Here is a 21,439-nt window from a genome sequence, read left to right as displayed (position 1 = left end):
AGCAGATGTTTGAATTTTGATGAAGTCCAGTTTGGTAATCTTTTCTTTTACAGATAACATTTCTGGTCTCCTATCTAAGATATATCTGTCTATCCAATGTATCTGTGTGTATTCGTGCATGTGTGTGCATATGTGTGTGTGTGCATGTTGGCATATAGATATAGATACACATTTGTTGAGGTTCCACTCATTGAAAACCCTATCCTTTCCTCACTGAATTGTCTTCATACTTTTATTACAGAGCAGTCTGTGTAAGTAATAAAACATCTAGATCTAGTGGGAAAGCAGTTGTCAGTGTATCTGTAGTCTATTTCTGAACCTCTATTCCATTCTATTGATCTCCCAGTCTTTCCCTATGCCAACCACACACTATTGATAACTAGAGCTTTATAATAAGTCTTAAAATCAAGTAGTGTTTGTCCCTGACTTTGTTCTTCCTTTGAAAAATCGTTTTTATTCTAGGTCCTCTGCATTTTTTCATAGGAATTATAGAATCAGCCTGTCAATTTCTACTAAAAATCCTACCATGATTCAGATTGGAATTGTGCAGAATCTGTAGATTGATTAAGGGAGAATTGATATGTTAACAATACTGAGTCTTCCAGCCCATGAGCAAAGTATTTTTACATTGATTGAGGTCTTTCATTTTCTTCAGCGGTGTTTTATAAGGTTTTGATGTATGATTTTTTTCACATATTTTGTCACATTTATCCCTAATTATTTCTTATTTTGATGCCATAATAAATGACTTTCATCTTTATTGCTGCTGCTGCTGTTTTGAGACATAGTCTAATTCTATAACTCAGGCTGGTCTGGAGCTGTGTAGTCCAGGCTAGTACTGAACTAGTGAGCCATCTTCCTACCTTGGCCTCGAAAGTACCGAGAGTATAGGTATGAGCCCCCATACCCAGCAATGATTTAGATTTGTAATTCAATTTCCAATTGTCCATTGGTATCATATAGAAATACATTTTTACAGTGATTTTTTTATGCCTTGCAACTTTGCTGTAGTCAACAAATAGTTTTAATGGGTTTTTGTAGATTCTACTGAATTTTCTGTATAGATAAACATTAAGTGTTCATTTTCTTCTCACTCCCCCCACTTTTGATACAGTCTTGATCTATAGACGAGGTCAGCCTAAAACTCACTGTGTAGCCCAGGCTGACCTTCCAATTCTCATGCCTCAGCCTCCAGAGTGAATTTATTCACAGTCATGAGCCACCACTCTTGGCTGAAGTATCCTTTTTCTGTCCTTTTCCTTTGCTAGAGTAATACCACTGTGACTCCCTAGTCCCAAGGCCCATTGTGGTACAACCTCAACCAAAGGACAACTGTTCAAATGAAGGTGGAGTCATTGCTAGCTGGGGTGCTGGCCCTTAGAGTTTGGAAGGTTATCATATACTTGACTATCACCTACAAGGTATTCCCCTAAGGCAGCAAAATGTTTTTTGTCCTTTGGATCTCAAGGAACAGAATGTCTGCTCCATCCTTGCAAACTATCTCTCACCCTGGGCTTCTAGAACAGAGCCCCACAGAGAGCCCCTCCCGCTGTCTTTCTTTCCTTGTTCTCACCTGGACTATTAGAAGCGTCTAGTATGGCTAGTAGTTGAGTACAGAACCCCCACCCCTGAAGGGTAGGATTTCTCTTATAACAGAAGAAAGAAAGGGAATGAACCAGGTCTCACTTGCACAGTAACCTGGAGTTTTCTGCCCACTGTGTCTTTCTGTTGTGTGACCTGCCACTGAGAAGAGCATCTAATATTTGCTGAAACAAGCACATAGTGTCTCTGTGACCCAAGGCTCCCCTGTTGTCTCTTCCCCAAGGGCAGTAGCCCTCTCTTTCACTTGACTCATTATGTCTTGCTGGTGGCGTGATTCTTTTCTGGGATCCAAGGGCATAGCTGGGGAGTAGAGAAAGAAAGAAGCGATGTCTCCTTTAACTGATGGGTTCGGTCTGCCCTCTCTCACAGAGTCGTAATGATGTTATCCGAGAACGCTTTGGAATGGACCCCAAGCCAGAGATGCTTTTGGGCCTTGCTGCCCTCCACATCTATATCACTGTCTCAGCTACTCGGCCTAGTCAGAAGATCACACTCAAGAACGTGGAGTGAGTTGTGAAAGGGCCCTCCTGGAGGGGACAAATTGCTGTCCATAAGAAGGTGCAGTTGTTGAGCTGTGCTCTGCTTTTCAAGGTCATAGCCATCCTACGGGGGTAAGAACTTGAATTCCTGATGCCTAACCCCCCATGCTTTCGAGCTATGGTTTCTACCGGGTACTCGAGGCCAGCGGCCACAGTTTGCCTGTCCTTCCCCTTCTTTCTCTTTTTCCTAGTCTCCGTTTCTCCATCTCTGCCTCTCAGAGTTACTCAGATTCTTTCTGACCATCTCCCTCCCTCGTTCCCACTTTGTCTCTCTCACTAATGTCTTGTTTTTCTTCTGTTTTTAGGAAGGAGTGGGGCCTGGAACCCTTTCTTCCCCCCTCCCTCCTGCAGGGCATCAAAGAGAAGAACCTTCGGAAGTCTCTCTCTCAACAACTGAAGGCCCACCAAATGCACCCTCCTAGCAGCACCAAGGTACCCAGAGGAGGCCATCGGGCGCCACATTTAAACACTAGAGGCCTCAGAGGGGTCCTGAGTGGTACCCTGGGGGTTTCGACCACTCTTCTTATTCAGGTGCACACTGAGCCATTCCTTCTTGGACGCACACCCCATCATTCTTCCTGACTTGGGTGCACGTCTAGACTGACCAGGTGTGAGGCAGCTATGGAAAGGAATTTGCTCCAAACTCAGACATTGCTCAGATACGCTTAGCGACCTTCACTGCAAGCCTCTGTGTCCTCAAAACAAAGGAGCTATAAAGACAGTCATTCTTGGGGTCTTTCGCCAATTAGTCCTGGTGGAGCACCTGTCTGTGAAAGGCATTGGCTCCTAAGAGAGGCACAGAGTTTCCGTGAGAGTGACTGCTCTGTCCCTCACGAGATTTCTAATCTGTCAGTCCTAAAACAGAGAATCTTAGGAGATGAAGGTCCAACACAGAGCTGGGCTGTCTTCTGAATACTAGGAGGCAGCAGTCTCTACCTCGAAGAGGCTTCACTCCCCACCTCCCCTGGCCCTGCTGGGCCTTCTTAGGCTGCTAAGATGCCATCTGCTTGTGCTTCCTGCCCAAGAGGCTGGAGGATGGTGACAAATACTAGAATCAGCATGCAGATGTAGACAGGAGACACAATCACCCCATATATGCCACCCATCCCAGATTTCTTGAATTACCAACTAGCTTCCCTTTTAAGATGCAAATTTCCCCAGAGAGCTAAGCCATTCCCACCTTACTGTGCATGCTTAATCAGATTGGGTTTTTTTTTCTTGGCTGAGAGCACCAGTGCTCACCACCATCTCCACAGCAAAGATTTTTTTTTCTATGCACCCCAGTGCTCTGCTGAAGAAAGCCTGGCTTTAGGCCTTGACTCAGGCACAGTCAAGTAGGGAAATAAAACCATAATTCCCAACACAAAGCAGCAGGCACTGGTACTCGACAAGTATTCAGGAGAGACAGATGCCAAGCCCAGGCTAGGAGAGGGAGAACTGGTATATTTAGTGCCAGAGCTGAGACGTGAAGGATAGATAGGAGCTTGTCTAGATGAATTGCTAGAAGCAGCACTAAGAGGAAGACTTCCCTCCACCAGGAGATCTCTCTCTCTAGAAGCCGGCCAGGTGAGTCATGGTAGCAGGGGAAAGGACATAAACGGCTCAGCCTATGCAAAGCTACAGAATATGAGCCACACAGCTGGTGGAGGTAGAGACCGGAGGGTGGCAGGAGCCAGTTCTTTCTGGGAGGGCTTTCTGTGCCGCAGGAAGGGGCTACACACAATCCTATAGACAGCAGGGAACCATGGAGGAGTTGAAGCAGGAAACCAGCGTGCTTAAATTTCCTGTGTTTCAGGATGCTACCACTAACCAACACTAGGTGTATGTAACTGAGGGGACGAAGCTGAGTGCCCAAAGTCCTGATATAGGAAGGAATGTCAAAGCAACAGTATAGGGCAAAAGAAATAGGTAGATCCATTCAGGAGAAAGTCAGGGGGTAAAATAGATATGATCTGGTGACTGATGGCCCTCAGATGAGAGTCTTGTGTCCTTCACAGGTTTCTAGCTCAGTTGCCCCCAGACATGCTGACAGAGACCTGGAAGCCCAGATGAAGAACAAGCTTGGGGCTTGGGGATATTCAGTATGAAAGCACCAAGTGGTACCCCATGATTGCATGTGGTAGTATCAGTGAGACTCTAAGGATCTGAAGGATCTTAGGAGAGATTGCATAGATTAAGTGGATGTCAGAGTTTGCAGAGAGGGGCTTGAATTACTGCAAAACCAACAGATTCGAATGCTACTTTAGATATTGGAACCAAGAGGTCCGAGGAGTGCTCAGGGAGGTAGGTGGAACGCTGAAGGTGAGAGCCATCCAAGCCGAAACTTCCTTCCAGCTTTATCCAGGCCTTTGTCATTTCCATGGAGTAGGCTGATGGCTAGCACCTGCCATAAGGCCTTGAGCCTCCACTTGGAGATTGTGGGCTTGTTTCTCTCTGTTCCTCTGGATCCTTATTTCAAGGTGGGTTGTTTCCACAGGGCTCCGCAGTTCAAGCAAAGCTCCAGTACCTTCGAATTCTGAATGAACTTCCGACCTTCACTGGTGTTTTATTCAACACTGTAGGACTGGTCAGTGGGACTAAGGAATTGGGGGAGGGACAAAGCATGGGGCCAGGGGGAGGGAACCAGCCCTTTATTGGAGGGACAAAATCAGTTAGCTTTCATATTCAAAGCATCCACTGCATCCATGGGTTCAACAAACCTGCAGCTCAAAAGTAGTCTAAGGGAAAACTAATGTGTTGGTACTGAGCATGTGTAGACATTTTTCTTGTCATTATTCTCCAGACATAATAGTATAACAACTATTGACACAATATTGGCACTATGTTAGGTATTGTAAGTAATTTTGAGATGATTTAAAGCATACATTAGGATCAGATGTGACAGTGCATGATTGTAATTCCAGCACTCTAGAGGCTGAAGAACAAGGATCACAAGTTCAAGATTGAGGCCATCCCTGCATATATAAGACCCTTTCTCAGAAGTACACAAAAATATCCATGTAGACGATGTACATATGTTATGTCCTTTTATGTAGGAACTAAGCACCCATGGATTTTGGTATCTACAACAGAGTTCTGAAAGCAGTCCCCTATAGATAATGGGGGCCAACTACATCTACTTTCAATGCCCCTTATCAATCCTTTTGTTCCCCCTCCCTATATTCCAGGGTTTGACAACCCATGTCTGTAGAGGGCCAGATAGAAAATATGCTTGCCTTTTGCTGGTAGATCAAACGAATCTCTGTAGCAGTCAGTCAGCACTGCTGTGTTAGCATGAAAACAGCCACAGTGTGTTAACAAATGGGTGTTACACCCTGCCAATAACTATTTAGAGACACAGAAATTTGAATTTCAAAGAATTTCCATGTGTCAAAAATATGGCTCTTTTGACTCCTTTCCAGCTTTTAAAAATGTTCTAAGTTTTTATTTTTCACCATTGAGGTGTTTGAAACAGGTGACGGGCCATATTTGGCCTAGGGGACAGAGTTTGCCAACCCCTACTCTGTTTGTTTGCCTCTGCATGTACACACTCCCATAGTCCCCTAGCCCCGGTTTCCCAAGTCTCCATACTGCCCCCTGACTACTCGGGACTTGCACTGCACAGTGATGCTCTGGGCCAAGGCTCAGCTGGCACCGTCCCTAAGACTGCTCCAGTCCAGTTGCCTCTGGTAGAAGGAAATTCAAATCATTTTACTGATTGGCTTCTGGTGCTTGTCATGCCCTGTGGAAGACGCTGTCATGCTAGCATGGCACACTGGAGAAAATCTGCTTATCAAAGTGCCTGTAGGCAGACATAAGCGGTTCCCGGAGTGGTGTTAATAGCAGGGAGTGGGTCAGCAGAAGGTTCAGGTTTGATGACTTCAAGGAGTCTGTCCGCCCCATTTAAGGGAATCCAGTCTGTCAGACCTCGGAGCAGCCATTTATACAGTGGGATTTGTAGACCACTGAAAGCCCCTGGCCCCTCCCTTCACCCACACACACCCTCAAATCTCTCTTCTACCAGCCTGACATTGCTCAAATGCCTATTGGTCATTCCTTTGAGTTAAGGCTGCTGGAGTACCTACTAAAGGGTAAATCTAGGGAGTCCTTCATTAAGCACCTAAACAACCATGAATGCCTTAGGCAAAGTTATTTTTTCACTATGGCTTTGGCATTGGGTGAGAAGTGCAAGTTGGTGGAGGGTGGGTAAAAGCCAGATATAATGCTGCCTAGTCAGGCAAAAGCACTGGGTAAGAGTTTTGGATGGCTTTCAGCAACTGGGAAAAGTACCTTGGTACTTGATAAGGCAAAGTTCTCCAAAAGCACCAGAAAGAACATACTTCGCCAACTTCATAATTTTGTTAGAGCTGCTCCCTTAACTTACTGCGTAGCTAAGGCTGAGGATCTAGGATCCTGTACCAGGGAGGTTCCAGACTGTTTTCCTCTCAAGGTTGCGTTTTTAACCCTGGCACTGAGTCTCGGGTATTTCTCCTCCCTTCCCCTCCTCCTCACGAACCCCAGCAGAACAACATAATACATATTTTCTCTTCCTCACCGCCTCTTCTCCCTGGACCTTCTCTCCACTTCTGTCTGTGAATGCTGTCTGCCTGGCACACTTGGGTACTAGGACGAGAAGCAGTCGGCCACCACTCTCCTGGTGGGACCCCGTCATGGCATCAGCCATGTTATTGACCTCAAGACCAACCTCACCACTGTGCTGTCCGAGTTCAGCAAAATCAGCAAGATCCAGCTGTTTCGGGAGAACCAGGGCGTGGCCCGAGTGGAGACCAGCATCATGGATGCCAAGGTGAGCGCGTCTTTGAGGTGCCGCTTCTTTACAGAGCAGCCCTGAGGGACAAGGAAAGAGTTAGAGCATGTGAAATGAGGCTCAGAGATTCTGAAATGACTTCTCCATAGAACTCTTTGTCTTTATCTTTCTCTTCTCCATCTTGTAGGACTTAGATCATCTAAGATGGTTTGCCAGCACGCCTTGGCTACTGTTCTATTGCTGTCATTAAGATAGCACGACCAAGAAACCTTATAAAACAACACATTTACTTGTCACTTACAGTTTCTGAGGGTTAGAGTCCATGACCGTCATGGCATGGAGCATGGCGACAGACAGGCAGGCAGGGCACTGGCCCAGTAACTGAGTGCTTACATCTTGAGACACAAGTAGAAGGCAGAGAGAGCTAACTGGGAATGGCATGGACTTTTGAAACTTCAAAACCCACCCCTAGTGACACACCTCCTCCAAGAAGGTCATACTATCTAATCCTTCCCAAACAGCACTATCAGTTGGAGATGTCCAGGTTTTCAAACATATGAACCTATGGAGACCATTTTCATTGCAACTACCACGCGGCACTATGTAGGGCTAGGAAGTGTTGGGTTAACCTGAGTCAGTTCTCCACAGAGAACAGGACCCCCGGGAGCCCCTAACCCATCGTTTCACAATTATTCTTGTCATGGCACACACAAAAATTTGAATTTATGGGTATCATGGTGGCTTGTAATCCCAGTATTCAGAAAGCTGAGGCAGGAGCCTTACTGCCTACATGGTGATTACAAGTTCAGCCTAGGCTACACAGTTAACTTCTATCTCAAATATTAAAAAAAACAATAAAATTCATACAGCTGCGTATGGTGTTGCGACCCTGTCTGTATTCATAGCCACTTGGTAGGCTGAGAGGAAGATTAAATTTCACAGCATGCTTTGGCCACACAGGGAATGAGTCCTTGTCTCAAAAATATGCGTGTGTGTTCAGTGTGTACAGATGTGCATGCACATGCAAGTGGAGGCCAGAAGTGTCTTCCTCGGGTGCTCTAGGCCTTACTTTTTGAGACAGGCCCATTTTTGTCTCGACTGGCTAGACTAGCTGAGCAGCAAGACCCAAAGATCCTCCTAGATTCTCCTCCTCAGCACTTGGATTGCAGGTGCATTGCTATCACACCCTGTTTGTTTACATGGATGCTAGGGTTGGTACCTAGGTTCTCATGCTTGCATTTTGCTCACTGAGCCATCTTCCCAGCCGTTGGCGGGAAACGGGAACTCACAGCTGGTGAGGAAACTCAGTAATCGAGCACTTGATTAGCATGGGCAAGACCCTAGATCCCATCCCTAGCACTGCAAAATGTAAACAAAGGACATCGCACTCACGGAACTTCAAGCTAAATGGGATAGCCTTAGAGGGAGACTCTGGCCCTGTCTGCCTGCCTCAGAGATTAAAGGAATGAATGACTTAACCCATCTCTGCCCATCCCACCTGTATATTGGTTGGGGAACATCTACTTTGAGCTACACAAGAGGTGTGTCTGTGCATGGACAGTGGCTCTGGGGAGTGGGGAACAGTCAGAGCCAACGTGCCATCTCATCTCCCAGAGTCCAGCTCTCCTAGAACCTCAGAACCTTCCCGGTAGATCAACACCTTCAGACTGGCAAGCAGCTGTCACAGAAGTCTGGCATCAACGACCAGCCACCCCCTCCACAGTTCTCCTGTTTGAATACAGTGACCAGTGTGGGCAGGGGGCAGGCCTTCCTGCCAGCTGGCAGAGGCTCTCTCGGTGGGAGGTACAGCTTTCCCTTCTTAAAGGATTTCCCAGAAGGACGTGTAGTTAACAGATTAAGCAGTGGAGTGTTTTGCTGTTTCTAAAAGAACCAATTTATTTATTTTTGTGTTTGTAAAACACAGGAAGCTTTAATATGCTAATCGTTCCACCTGTGATTCAGGGGATTCTCCTTGGTTTGGGGACCCGCCTGGTGCTGATGTTTAATTGGATTGTGGCCACTTTCCCAACCATTTGGTTGCTATTCTCCTCAGATGTTGTCGGGTAAAAAGCCAAATGAACCGGTAAGGGAAGGGGAAAAAAGGACAAGACACACACGGGAAGTGTGGGTCACAGAGATACAGACGGGGTTCAAAGCAGAGAAACAGCTTTCAGCTTTTGTTTTTCAACCTTCAATAATTCAAGAGTGAGTTTTCCACATCAGGAGCACAATAGATATTCCATGAGAGGTTTTAAACAATAAAGACACCAGGCCCCGACTCTGAAAACTGATGTCCCCCACCTTTTGGAGACAGGGTTTCTCTGTGTAACCCTGGCTGTCCTGGAACTCACTCTATAGACCAGGCTGGCCTCAAACTCACAAGAGATCTGGCTACCTCTTGCCTCCTAAGTGCTAGGATTAAAGATGTGCACTACCACACTGCCTGGCTAAAACTGTTGATTTCATTGGTTAGAAGAACTACCTGGGTATGAGGATTTATTTAATTTTTTATTTTCTCCAAATGGATATTGTAATACAATGAATTAGAGTGAGCCTAGGTTGAAGACCTACTTATATGATCAGAAGTCTGGGAGGAAAGAGGCTGAGCTGGGGTCAGTATGTTTCTCCCGAGTGAGGAGCACAGTGCTTATTTCTGAAAGTGATCCACCCACAGTGGTGAGCATGAATGAACACTTCAGAAAAACTATGCTTTTATCAGGGTGACTACAGTCACCAGCATGCGTGACCTTCCTTGACACAGCATGAGAACCCCTACACAACTCTGGAATCAGATGAAGTTCACCCTCTCGGGGAAGCCACACACACACACACACACACACACACACACACACACAAAATACAAAACTAAAATACATCTCTTTCTAAAAAAGCAGGATGAAGTAAATGTCATAGATAAATGTGGTATGGAATATGAAATGAAAAGAACGAGAAGGAGTTAACCAGAACTAGCTTCCTCGAGAGGGTGTTTTGAGCTGGATCTTGAAGTGATAGGCATGAATTAGCAGAGAGGAGTGGGATGTGTTCAAAGGCAAGGAGCAAGCACGGAAATAAGCAAGCCATATGTGCAGGTCGATAAGCATAGTCGCTTGGCTGGAGAGGAAAATAAGGAGAGAAGAGATTGGAGAGATTAGGGGCGGGCAGAACAAGTCTGTTAAAAGCCTCCCAGGCCAGTTTGAGGAATTTAGATTCAATGTGGTTGATTAGTAAGAATGTACTCTTGGTCCTTGAACAGAGGGGTAACAGAATGAAAGCTGATTTGGACCAGCATGAAAGAAGGGCGGAAGCCAGACAATTGTGAAGCCAAGGAGCAGATGTGCAACATGTGATGTATTAAGATGGGCATGGCTGGCCCCTCCTGTGTTGTACACAATGCATGCGTTTTCTTTCTTTTTCTTTTTCAGTTTTTCGAGACAAGGTTTCTCTGTAGCTTTGGAGCCTGTCCTAGAACTCACTCTATAGACCAGGCTGAACTTGAACTCACAGAGATCCACCTGCCTCTGCCTCCCGAGTGCTAGAATTAAAGGTGTGTGCCACCACTGCCCAGCAATGCATGTGTTTTTTTTATTCCTCCCCTTATTGCCTATTGCACAAATCCAATGTGCACTAAATAGCAGTGTTAGGTGTAAAGGACTCTAGCAGGTCATGAGTGAGATGTTGTAAGGAGGCTGCTAGTTAGTTCCTGGCTACTTAGCCCCAAAATAATCACACAGAAACTATATTATTTAAATCACTGCTTGACCCATTAGCTCTAGCTTCTTATTGGCTAACTCTTACATCTTAATTTAACCCATCTCCATTAATCTGTGCATCACCACAAGGTCGTGGCCTACCAGCAAAGTTTCTGCACGTCTGTCTCCAGCGGTGGCGGTTCCATGGCTTCTCTCTGACTCCGCCCTTCTTTCTCCCAGCTTTCAGTTTAGGTCCCTCCTTCCTGCCTACCTAAGTTCTGCCCTATCAACAGGCCAAGGCAGTTTCTTTATTCATTAACCAATAAAAGCAACATATAGACAGAAGGACTTCCCACATCAGTGAGAGGACACTACCATTGGGGATAAATACATTGTGTTTGTCGTGTTGATGGGACATTAAAAGGTACTTTAGGAGTGAACGGTGACCAATAGTCAGGTGGATGATGAGTGCTCAGAGGTGTAACCAAGCGATAAGTGGTTCAGGTATACCCCATTAAGAGCAACAGATAAAATGCGAAAGAAAACTTCAGAATTATCCACTTGGTGTCATAATTGTTATAGTCTGTAATAGGATTTACCATGTACAATAGGTAGAATAATCCTCTCCTAAATATGTTTATTCCATAATCCTCAGAACCTGTGAATATGCTATGACAGGGAGGAATAAAAAGGGCAGACACAATTAAGATTGCTAATCAACTGACCTTAAAATAGGGAGATTAGCATGAATTATTCAACTAAGACTAATGTAGTCAATAGAGTCAGTCTACGTGGAACAGAGATTCTGGAAGTGAATTTAGAGAGAGGGCTGTGACGAGAGAATTCAGCTCACCCTTGCTAGCCTTCATTAGGGAAGAGACCAAGGACCAAGGAGTGTGGTAACTTCCAGGATCAGGGAAGGCAAGGAATAGATTCAACTCCAGACCACAAAAGGGACACGGTCTTGCACTTGATTTTTAACCCAGTAAAACTTGTATCAAAACTCTGACCTCCCAGACTGTAAGGAATAAATGTGTATTACTTAAACCACTAAATTTGAAGTTGTGTGTTACAGTGAAAATAAAAAAAAATTAATGCTATGAGATTTTTCACATAACAAGTACTTATATATTACATTTTTCTTTCCTTTCCTTCCTTTATTTTACTTTTGAGACAGGGTTTCATGTATTTCAAGCTGGCTTTAAACTTCCCACATAGCTGAGATAATAAGATGACCATGAACTCATGATTTTCCCGCCTCTACTTCCCAAGCACTGTATGTGCCACCACATGCAGTTGTTTTTACTCTTTGGATTCCACCACTCAGTTCCCAAATAAATACATAGAGACTTATTCTTACTTATGAATGCCTGGCCTTAGCTTGGCTTGTTTCTAGCCAAGTTTTCTAACCTAAATTATCCCATTTCTCTTTAACTATGTTTTGTCTCTGGGATTTTTACCTTTCTTTATTCTATAGATCTTTCTTTCCTTCGCACTCCGTAGCTGACTGTGTGGCTGGGTGGCTGACCCCTGGCATCCTCCTCTCCTCCTCCTGTTCTTGCTCCTCACTCTTCTCATCCCTAGATTTCTCCTCCTATTTATTCTCTGCCTGCCAGCCCCACCTATTTCTCTCTCCTACCTAGCTATGGGCCATTAAGCTCTTTATTAGATCAATCAGATATTTTAGACAGGCAAAGTAACGTAACTTTACAGAGTTAAACAAATGCAACATAAAAGAGTGAAACACATCCATGCATCGTTAACGAAGGCAGCAGAAGCCAATGTAACACACCTCTACACAGTTAAAATATATTCCCCAACAACCACACCCAGGGTTTTATAAATGGGAAGGCAAGCTGTGAATGCACTCTACTAACTGAGCTACATTCCTAGTTCTCATATGCTATAATAAAGAGACTATTGACTGACAAGCATACCATTTGCAGCCAGCTTTTGGTACCAAAAAACATCAGTGACGTCTGCTCTGTGGGCTACTAATCCATACTCTATGAAATGGGTACAGCAACATTTTAATCTCTTTCCACATGAACATGAAAGATGAATGACACATCATACTAATAGCTTTGTTGGAGTATAGATCCCACAGAAATCAACACATGCATTGATTAGAGTTAAAAAAAACTGATTGCAATTGTGCAGGATGATGAATGCCTAGAATCGTATCCCATGGGACTACAGTTAGAGAAGTTTGTGAGTCACCCTATGGCTGCTGGGAATTGAACTCAGGACCTCTGGAAGAGTAGCCAGTGCTCTTAACTGCTAAGCCATCTCTCCACACCTCAATGTATCTCTTACCCCAATACTACTTTCTTTTTTAAAAAAATTTGGGTTTCGATGTTTTATTTTTATTAAAGCTAAGTGTCCTTGAAATACAGTTTATAGATTTTTGGCCTATTTGAAAGAACTGGCTAGCCCTGAAAAATAGAGATTTTTTTTTTTTTTGGTTTTTCAAGAGAAGGTTTCTCTGTAGCTTTGGAGCCTATCCTGGAGCTAGCTCTTGTAGACCAGGTTGGCCTCAAACTCACTGCCTCTGCCTCCCAAGTGCTGAGATTAAAGGCATGTGCCACTACCGCCCAGTCCAATGCAACTTTCATGACTTCTTTTTGTGTGTGGCCCTACTGAGTTTAAATACTGTTTGATTTCATGGGTATGTGTGCTTGAGAGCATGTTTGCGTACCACACGAGTAGAGCAGGAACCAGTGGATGTTGGAATAAGGTGTTGAATCTCCTGGAACTGGAGTTACAGACAGTGGTTAGCCATCTTGTCAGTGCTGGGAACTGAACCGAGGTCATGTCTTCTGAAAAAGCAATGCTTGTTGAGACCATCTGTAGTGCTCCCCATTTCTCCCTGAGTTTAATTACAAGTTTCTTGCTCAATGTGGGTGGGAGGTTATTTTCTGGAGCAGGAGTAATTTATCCATAGCTACACTACTGAAGAAAATGACATTCCTCCCCCAGTAGCTATTAATTGCCAGGAGTCCCAGAAGGAAGGATGGGTCCTCAGCGCTTAGGAGGCTCGAGCAAGGGGATCGGAAGTTTAAGGCCAGCCTGGGTTATATAGGGAGGACCTAGCTCAAAAAGAAGTGGGGAAGGTAAGTGAGACAGCTCAGAGGGTAAAGAGGCCATCTACCAAGTCCTGAGAACCTGAGTTTAATCCCCAGATCCTATACAATGAAAGAAGAGAACCAACCCCTATAAGCTATCCTCTGAATTCCACACCCATGCCCTGGTACGCAGAGAGAGGCATACATACAGAACAAATACATGTAAGATAACCAAACAGGAGAGAATCTGGCTGTAAGATAAGCACACCACTACACATGGAATCTTCCATTTCAGCTGCTTGAATTTCCTAAGTAGAGGACATGGAAGTTAGCAACCAAACTGAGTCCATTTCTTCATAGATAGCCCACTCTGGCCTGAGAATGTTCTGGGAGGGTTTGCTGTCTCAGCCATGACTGTTGTAAGTTAGGATTTTCATTGCCATGAAGAGACACCATGACCACAGTGACTCTTATAAAGAAAACATTTAATTGGGGTGGCTGGCTTACAGTTTTAGAGGTTCAGTCCATTATCATCATGACAGGGAGCATGGCAGTGTGCAGGCAGAGGCGGTGCTGCTGACATCTTGACTTGCAAGCAACAGGAAGTCAACTGAGACACGGGTGGGTATCCTGAGGAAGTCTCAAAGCCCACCCTCACAGTGACACACTTCCTCCAACTAGGCCATACCCACTCCCAACAAAGCCACACCTCCTAATGGTGCCACTCCCTGTGAGCATACATAAATGTCAATTACATTCAAACTACCACAATGACTAGCCATAAGAATCATGCCCAAAGATTTTCAGTTTTGTTTCTGAAACAGGTTCTCATATAATCCACACAGGCCTCAAAGAATGACCTTGAACTTCTGATCTCACCTCCTCTACCTTCCCAAATGAAGGGATCACAGGCGCCCTTCTCCCCAACACCCGACTCATGTGTAAAGATTTAAAATCACTGTCTACTCCGGCTGTCCCTCCCAGATCATTTAAAGCAGCAGTTCTAGGGGTGGGTGCAGGAATAGCTAAGTCTTTCTAGACTCCTGAGTGATTCTAATGTACAGCTGGCCTGAAAACCATTGCTTTCAAGCAATATTCGGCCTCGCCTCAAAATTGTCTGGCTATGCCCAATTAGCCTTCCCCAGTGTTATGGAGGCAAGAACTCAAATGGACTGGTCCCCTGGGACTCCCAGACCCCCATCTGGTAACCTTGCCTCTCCGGGATGCTTCCCATCCTTTTTCTCTTGTCAGAGATGCTGGAGTGAGCCAATTCTATACCAGGGCATCCCAGGAAGGAGATACAGCTGGAGCATGTCAAATTAATCCCTGCTGTAGCTTCTCCTGCCTGGCTTGCGCTTTAAACTCCATTCTCCTTATCTTATTTTCCACTTGAAGATGGCCTGGGTGTATTTAGTTACAGTTTTCACTCAGCTTACTTGTTCATAGTAGAGAGAACATGAGGCAGTGTTCACATATTGTTCTTCAAGAGACAACAGACTGAAACAGACACCACAGGACCATTACCTACTCCGCTGCTACAGAAGCTCATAAGGTTGGAAAGGAACCATCAAAGGAATGTCCCGTGGGATCTCTGGCCCAGCATGCGTCCCGTTCTCCTCCTTGAGCTTTATTGCTTTAGTGTTTTCTGTATGGGCAAGTGTTACATGAGGCATCATGATCATTAAAATCCTATTTAAGGTAAATGGGTGGTTTTGAACTTTTATAAGAAACCTACCCAAGCTCTCTCTGTTCGCCTTCCCTTCATTTGATTTGCACCCCTGTTGGCAAAAAGTTCATCTGGGTTCCTTTCACAAGCCATGTTTAGCCTATGTTGGGGTCCAACTGGCTACCAGGAAAGGCTACTAATGTGATGGGCTGTGCTGTCCTGAGCCACCTCTTGATGTGCTTGGCCTTCTCAGAGCACAGGACTTTGCCTTCTTGCTGTTTTATCGATGATACAGGACTACATGGGTGTACGGGGAAACTGAAGGGAAATCAGTTAAGCCAGCCAGTCAGTCAGACTCCAGTCAGTAATTCTGTCTGTAGCCAGACAAGCAGCCAATCAGGTAGCTAAACAATCCAAATGTGAGACTGTCTGGCATTCTGGCTTCCCTGCAGCCAGTTTGTCAGCCAGGGTTCAAGTGAGTCAGACTGCTCCTCAAGCAGCCAGCCCATCAATCTGTCCATCCATCAGTCAACCACTCAGCCTGAGCAGTGGGCAAATAGCCCTGTATTCAATTTGTCAGCCAATGCCATGTCCCTAAAGGAGCTTCTTTTGGCTTCTGAGACCGAATGTCACATATATACACGTTCATGCCCATGCACACACCTGCTCCCAGACAGTCTATGTTCCCTTCATACATCTCATCACACCTTGTGACCACATTTGGCTCTAAGATTATTTGGTGCATGACTTATTGCCAGCTACATTGTGAGCTTCACAAAGGCAAGGAGCTGGTTGTTCTGTTCTGGAATGAGTGACTGCAGCTGTCAGATGAGCTTGCTCTTCAGGAGGGAGCCCGTCACTGTGTCACAGCTTGCTGGGTGGGCATGATGGAGCACATGAGTATTTTAGCTAGAGGGAGCAGCACAGGCGAAAGTGCGGAAGGGATGAGCTAGCTTGGCAGATAAATTAATGTATATATTAATAATATATATATTAATAAAGATAAAGTATATGCAAGGCGAGGCGTGGTGACATGAGAAAAGGACATAAACCAAGAAGAGACACATGTGGTTGAAGATACAGGGTAGACCCAAATCCTGCAGGGTCTTGAACGCTCTTGTAAGGTAGCTGGGTTTCATCACTATTGACAGGGCTCGGTTATAGTAAGAGTTGTGCATTAGAAAGATCCCTTCAGTAGCGATAGAGAAGTGAAGTAGGAAGGCACTGGAGGAATAAAAGCCAGTTAGGGTGTTACTGGAGGTCCTTAAGTTATTGTCCAGATTATGAGATGTCACAATTTGAATGGCAAAACATACCCAGGTGAGGTATAAATGCACACAGCTGAAGCAGCTTGGGACCAGAGACACAAGGACCCCCAGGCTGAGAGCCCCTGCCCCAAATCTCAGCATCATCACATAGCTTGAGAAGGAAGGAGAAGTCAGTGGGTTTCTAAAATAAAGCCAGAGCAATGGAAGTGTCCATAGTGTTCAGGAATGCCCTGAGTCACACCTAGTGAATCTTGAGTTCTCCCAGTAATGATGGCAGCAACTGTCAGCATCCAAACCTCTGTGTGTCTTTCCACTATAAATGACAGGGTGAGGCTAGAAGGCATATCTGACTCCCCTGCCCCATTCTACCCTCTTAGCTGTCTGTGTTACGTAGGGCTGACCAATCTGTTGTGACTGAGGAGTTTCCATTACCGGGAAGTACAACTATCACCAGTGTCCTTAGCTAATAATGACTGGATAACCTTTAATCTGTGGCTACTCTCTTAGTGGAGAAAAGAGCCATTGCTCCTCAATGTGTATCGACTGTTCCCTTTGCCTTCCCATGGTAATTCGTGAATTTAATAGACTCATCATTAGTCATTAATTCGTTCTTTCAGTGACACTCCAAATGCCTTACTGTAACATATACTGGAACTGGATATTCAAACACTACTTAATGAATCAAGCTGGGGTGCAGGGGCACTCTGGAGGCTGAGGCCAGAGGATTGCTGCAGTGTGGGACCAATACGGGCTACAGAATACAGGCCAACCTAGGCTTCAGGATGAGACCTTGTCTCAAAAAGGTATTTGCCTTAGAGCACTATATATGTTTTGAGAGAGGAAAGGGGCTCAAGGGGAAATAAAATGAAACACTGACTCAAGAATCTCAACACAGGTCAAAGCTGACCCACCATGGGGAAGACTCAAGGATTGCAGACGAAGCTTGGAGCCTACACAGGGAAAATGCTACACAAGAAAAGCTAGCTGAAGAGCAATACAGACAGGGCTGGGGAGATGCCTCAGTGGTTGAAGGCACTCGCTGCTCTTCTAGAGGACCTGAGTTCATTTCCCGGCAGCCATACCAGGCAGCCCACAATCACCTGTAATTTCAGCTCCAGAGGACCTGTCGCCTCTTGTGCCTTCCTTGGCACCTGCACGAATGAGTGTATACTACCATGCAGACATATTGACATAAATAAAAGTAGATCTTTCAAAAGAGAGAGACCATTGCAAAGATGGTCAGGGATCACAGAACCAGAAGACAGTGTCACCTCACAGAAACAGAGACCACAAACAAATGTCCAAAGCAGAAGATAATCACTGTTGACAAAAGCATCAAGGTTAATGAGAAGCTGGAGGGAAGGATTATGAATGCCAGGCCAGCCTGGGCTGCAGAGTGAAATCTTGTCTCAAAAGCAAACCAAATAAAACCGGTGTCTCAAACAAACAAAAAGTAGCAAGTTACAAGGTGTGTTGAATAGATCAAACTGTGCCCTGGAAGCTGTCTTTAACCCAACTCTTGCCTCTACAAATATTCAATATAACACAGGATGTTCCTTCTTAATTCTTCTGGGCCTTTATTTTGTGGTGCTGGAAATCAAACCTAGGGGCTTACTTGTGTTAGGCAAACAGTCTACTACTGAGCCGTACCCCCAGTTTGAAACAGGGTTTATTGCAGCCCAGGCTGACCTCAAACTCACTAGGCATCCAAAGGTGACCTTGAACTCCTGATCTTCCAGGCTTCACCTCCAAACACTAGGATGAAGGGCATTGCTACACCTCACCCGACTTTCTATTAGTTCTTAATAATGCCCTCTAGTAATCCCGAAAGGTCATGGCTACTCGGAGCCCATGACTCCCTCCTCAGCCACTCTCACTTTGATTTGATCCAACTTATTCACGTGACACCTTTAAAATGATAGAACAAATTTAAAGGTTTTATAAAAATGCACTGCTGCTTTGTTTATCACTGTCAGGAATCTCTGAAACCATTAAGGACTTAACTCCAGGATCAATTAGCAGAATGTGATAATATTTCCCATTGTAGGTTTAAAAACAGCAACAAATGGGGCCAGGGGAGTAGTTCAATTGTAAAGTCTTTGCTCAGAATGCACAAGGTCCTAGATTTCATCTCTAACATTGAAAAAAAATAACAAGAACACTGTCGTTATGAAATTTTCTGTAAGAAAAAAAACAGATCTTTGAGGTCAAATGAATCTGAAATACTAAAATCTTTGATGTTTCATGGAATATATTGGTTAATATATCATACGATCTTAGAATTTCCATAGCAAAATTTATCTGCAGTGCTTGTTTAACCTACCACCCTTAACTCCAGACCAAGGGGCTCTTTTAATAAACACCAATAAACAGTCACATGCCTTAATCCTAGGCAGAGTTCGAGGCTAGTCAGGTCTACAGAGTGAGTTCCAAGACAGCCAGGGTTACACAGAGAAACCGTGTCTAAAAAAAAAAAAACAAAAGAAAAAAAAAGAAAAGAAGGAAGGAAGGAAGGGAAGACGACCAACAAAGACAAGAGGATTGCTATGAGTCCGAGGCCAGCCTGGGCTACAAAAGTGGATTCCAGACTAGCCAGAGCTACAGAGTGAAAAATGTATATCCAAGAAAAGAAAAGAAAAGCCAGGGGACATTTCCACGCTACTTTGGAAAATAAATAGAGAGGAGATCAGGAAGGCCCAAGCAGGACTTGGAGCAGAAAGGTTTTGTTCCTAAAGTCACAGAACTCCTATGGGCTGGATGGTGTCAGGGCACATGGAGAGGAGCCAAGGTGCTTACATTCCAGGATATTCCAGGCCATCCCTCAGCCTAGCCTAGATTCCCAGTTTCACCCCCACTCTCCCAGCTGGCCCACACATCTGCTGAGCTCTGACAAACGCAAATACAGCCACACAGCAGTCACGTGGTGTTATATAATTCTAGTGTTTTTCAGTAAAGGTGGTTCATTAAATGTGTGAGCGAAGGTTTCTTTAATGCTGACGCCTGGAGAAGCCATTACTACAAAGGAATGTTCGTGACAGAAGAAACTGCCTAGCCATGGATCTCGAGGAGGGTTTGGAATACGCTTCCTGTAACTACTCCGTGTCTTTTCTTTGCTGCTGTCCTCCCAGAATTGCACCTGCCTCTCTCTCGCCTCTCTCTCGCCTCTCTCCTGCCTTTCCATGTCCTTATGTTTTGAACCATCTCTTCCACAGCCTCTGGTGCTGTTGATGGAGTGGCCTGAAGCCACCAACTTTGCCTGCCTGATTGCGGGGTACTGCCGCCTTCTGCTGGATTCCAGGAAGATGGTCTTCTCCAGGCCTGCCAGCCAGCCTCTTCCACCTCCTATGGTAAAGGCAGGTAGGGCTCCGCATTAGTTTTTTGGCTTTGGCTTTGATTTTTGGATTTTGGTTTTTGGTGTGTCTGAGGCCCTCCAGACTCTGAAGTCAGAGAGGGGGGCTTCCACTGCCCTAGTGTTCAGCATGTGCCAACAGTGCCAGCCTGCTTAGCAACAGCCAGAAATATAGCACACACACATACTACTGACACACCTCACTGGCACACACATATAACACTCACATGTACCTATTCCACAAAGGATGCCTGTAACGACACACTGTGATTGAGTCTGTGGATGTATGTAAGATGAAAGGAGCAATAACATGATAGAGTCAATCAAAAAAATTGCACTGGAGGACTAGAGAGACGGCTCGGTGGTTAAAAGCACTTGCGGCTCCTCCAGAAGGCCCAGGATCAATTCCAGCACCCATGTGGCAGCTCACATTTGTCTGAAACTCCAGTTTCAGGGTATTTGACTTTCTCACACAGACATAAAAGCAGGCAAAATACCAATGTATATAATTTAAAAATATTTTTTTTAAAAAAAAAGAATTGCACTGGCCAGGTATGATAACACATATGTGTAGTGGTCCATGATTGTAATGCCAGCTACTGAGGAGGCAGAGGCAGAAAGAGTTCAAGGCCAGCCAAGGCTACATTTAAAGAAAAAAGCTTTCTCAAAAAGGATTATATTGACTCTAAGGTAGAGCTTTCGTAATCTAGGAGAGATCTGTGCCTCTTCTGGCTTCACTGAAGTAAGGTTGAAAATGAAAATAACACCTTCCTTTTTGTTCATCATATTGCGGACTGACAGAAGTATCTGCAAGATGAAATCACTGAAGGCTGGGAGTAGGAGAGACTGGGCATGCCCAAAAGAAGTCTTGGAAATAGAAGGGGAGGTCCATAAAGAACAAATGCAGCTTCTAAGCAGAAGGCGTCCCAGTTAGGCAACCCAGTGTGGCTACTTCTCAGAGATGTTCTGGTGATGGTACAGAGAGGCCTTGAAACAACAAAGCTGTCCAGCCCAGGTGCTCCCGCCCAAAGCAGGTGGGAGGAGCAGAGGGTGACAGAGAGCTGGGTCCTCCATGTGTTAGAGCTCAGACTGGCTCACCTATGCGCAGTAAGTCTTCGTGGCCCAAGCATCACTGTCAGAACGTAAGTGGCACCCAGGACTCACCCTTGCCATAAACTGGACACTGTATCCATTCACCCTTGCAGCTTGACCGTTATTAAACCTTCAAGACTTTCTTGGTTTGGGGTCACTGCTCCTGCTGGATATCATGGTATCAGAGAATAGAAACACACTCCTGGCAGGTGACCCAGCTTCTGGAGGGCTGACGCTCGCCCATTTTAAACATTGTTCTTTAGCACAAACAAGTCTATCGCATGCGTAGCAGGGTCCGGCTTTCAATCTCATATCACTGTTCACAGCGGTTGAAAGGCAGCTCATCACATGCAGATTTGGGAAAGGATTGCTGGTCCCAAAGAAACTGCTGTCCACATAGTAGATGAAAGGAACTGAATTGG

The 21,439-nt window shown here is 45.1% G+C and overlaps 1 protein-coding gene across 1 annotated transcript in view; it reads left to right on the top strand.

Moving 5' to 3' along the window:
- Positions 1-21,439, top strand: part of Frmpd3 (FERM and PDZ domain containing 3) — a 51,467-nt gene that overhangs the window by 12,994 nt on the left and 17,034 nt on the right. Inside the window, exons 5-9 of the mRNA XM_085684995.2 lie at positions 1,972-2,108; positions 2,447-2,573; positions 4,618-4,707; positions 6,748-6,927; positions 19,789-19,933. Of these exons, the coding sequence (XP_085541121.1) occupies positions 1,972-2,108; positions 2,447-2,573; positions 4,618-4,707; positions 6,748-6,927; positions 19,789-19,933 (679 nt within the window). The remainder of the gene's footprint in view (positions 1-1,971; positions 2,109-2,446; positions 2,574-4,617; positions 4,708-6,747; positions 6,928-19,788; positions 19,934-21,439) is intronic.

This window comes from Myodes glareolus, chromosome X (assembly GCF_982192425.1).
Source record: "Myodes glareolus chromosome X, mMyoGla1.1, whole genome shotgun sequence".
Taxonomy (NCBI): Eukaryota; Metazoa; Chordata; class Mammalia; order Rodentia; family Cricetidae; genus Myodes; species Myodes glareolus.
Note: the sequence above shows the minus strand (reverse complement) of the source record. Positions and strands in the feature narration are given on the sequence as shown.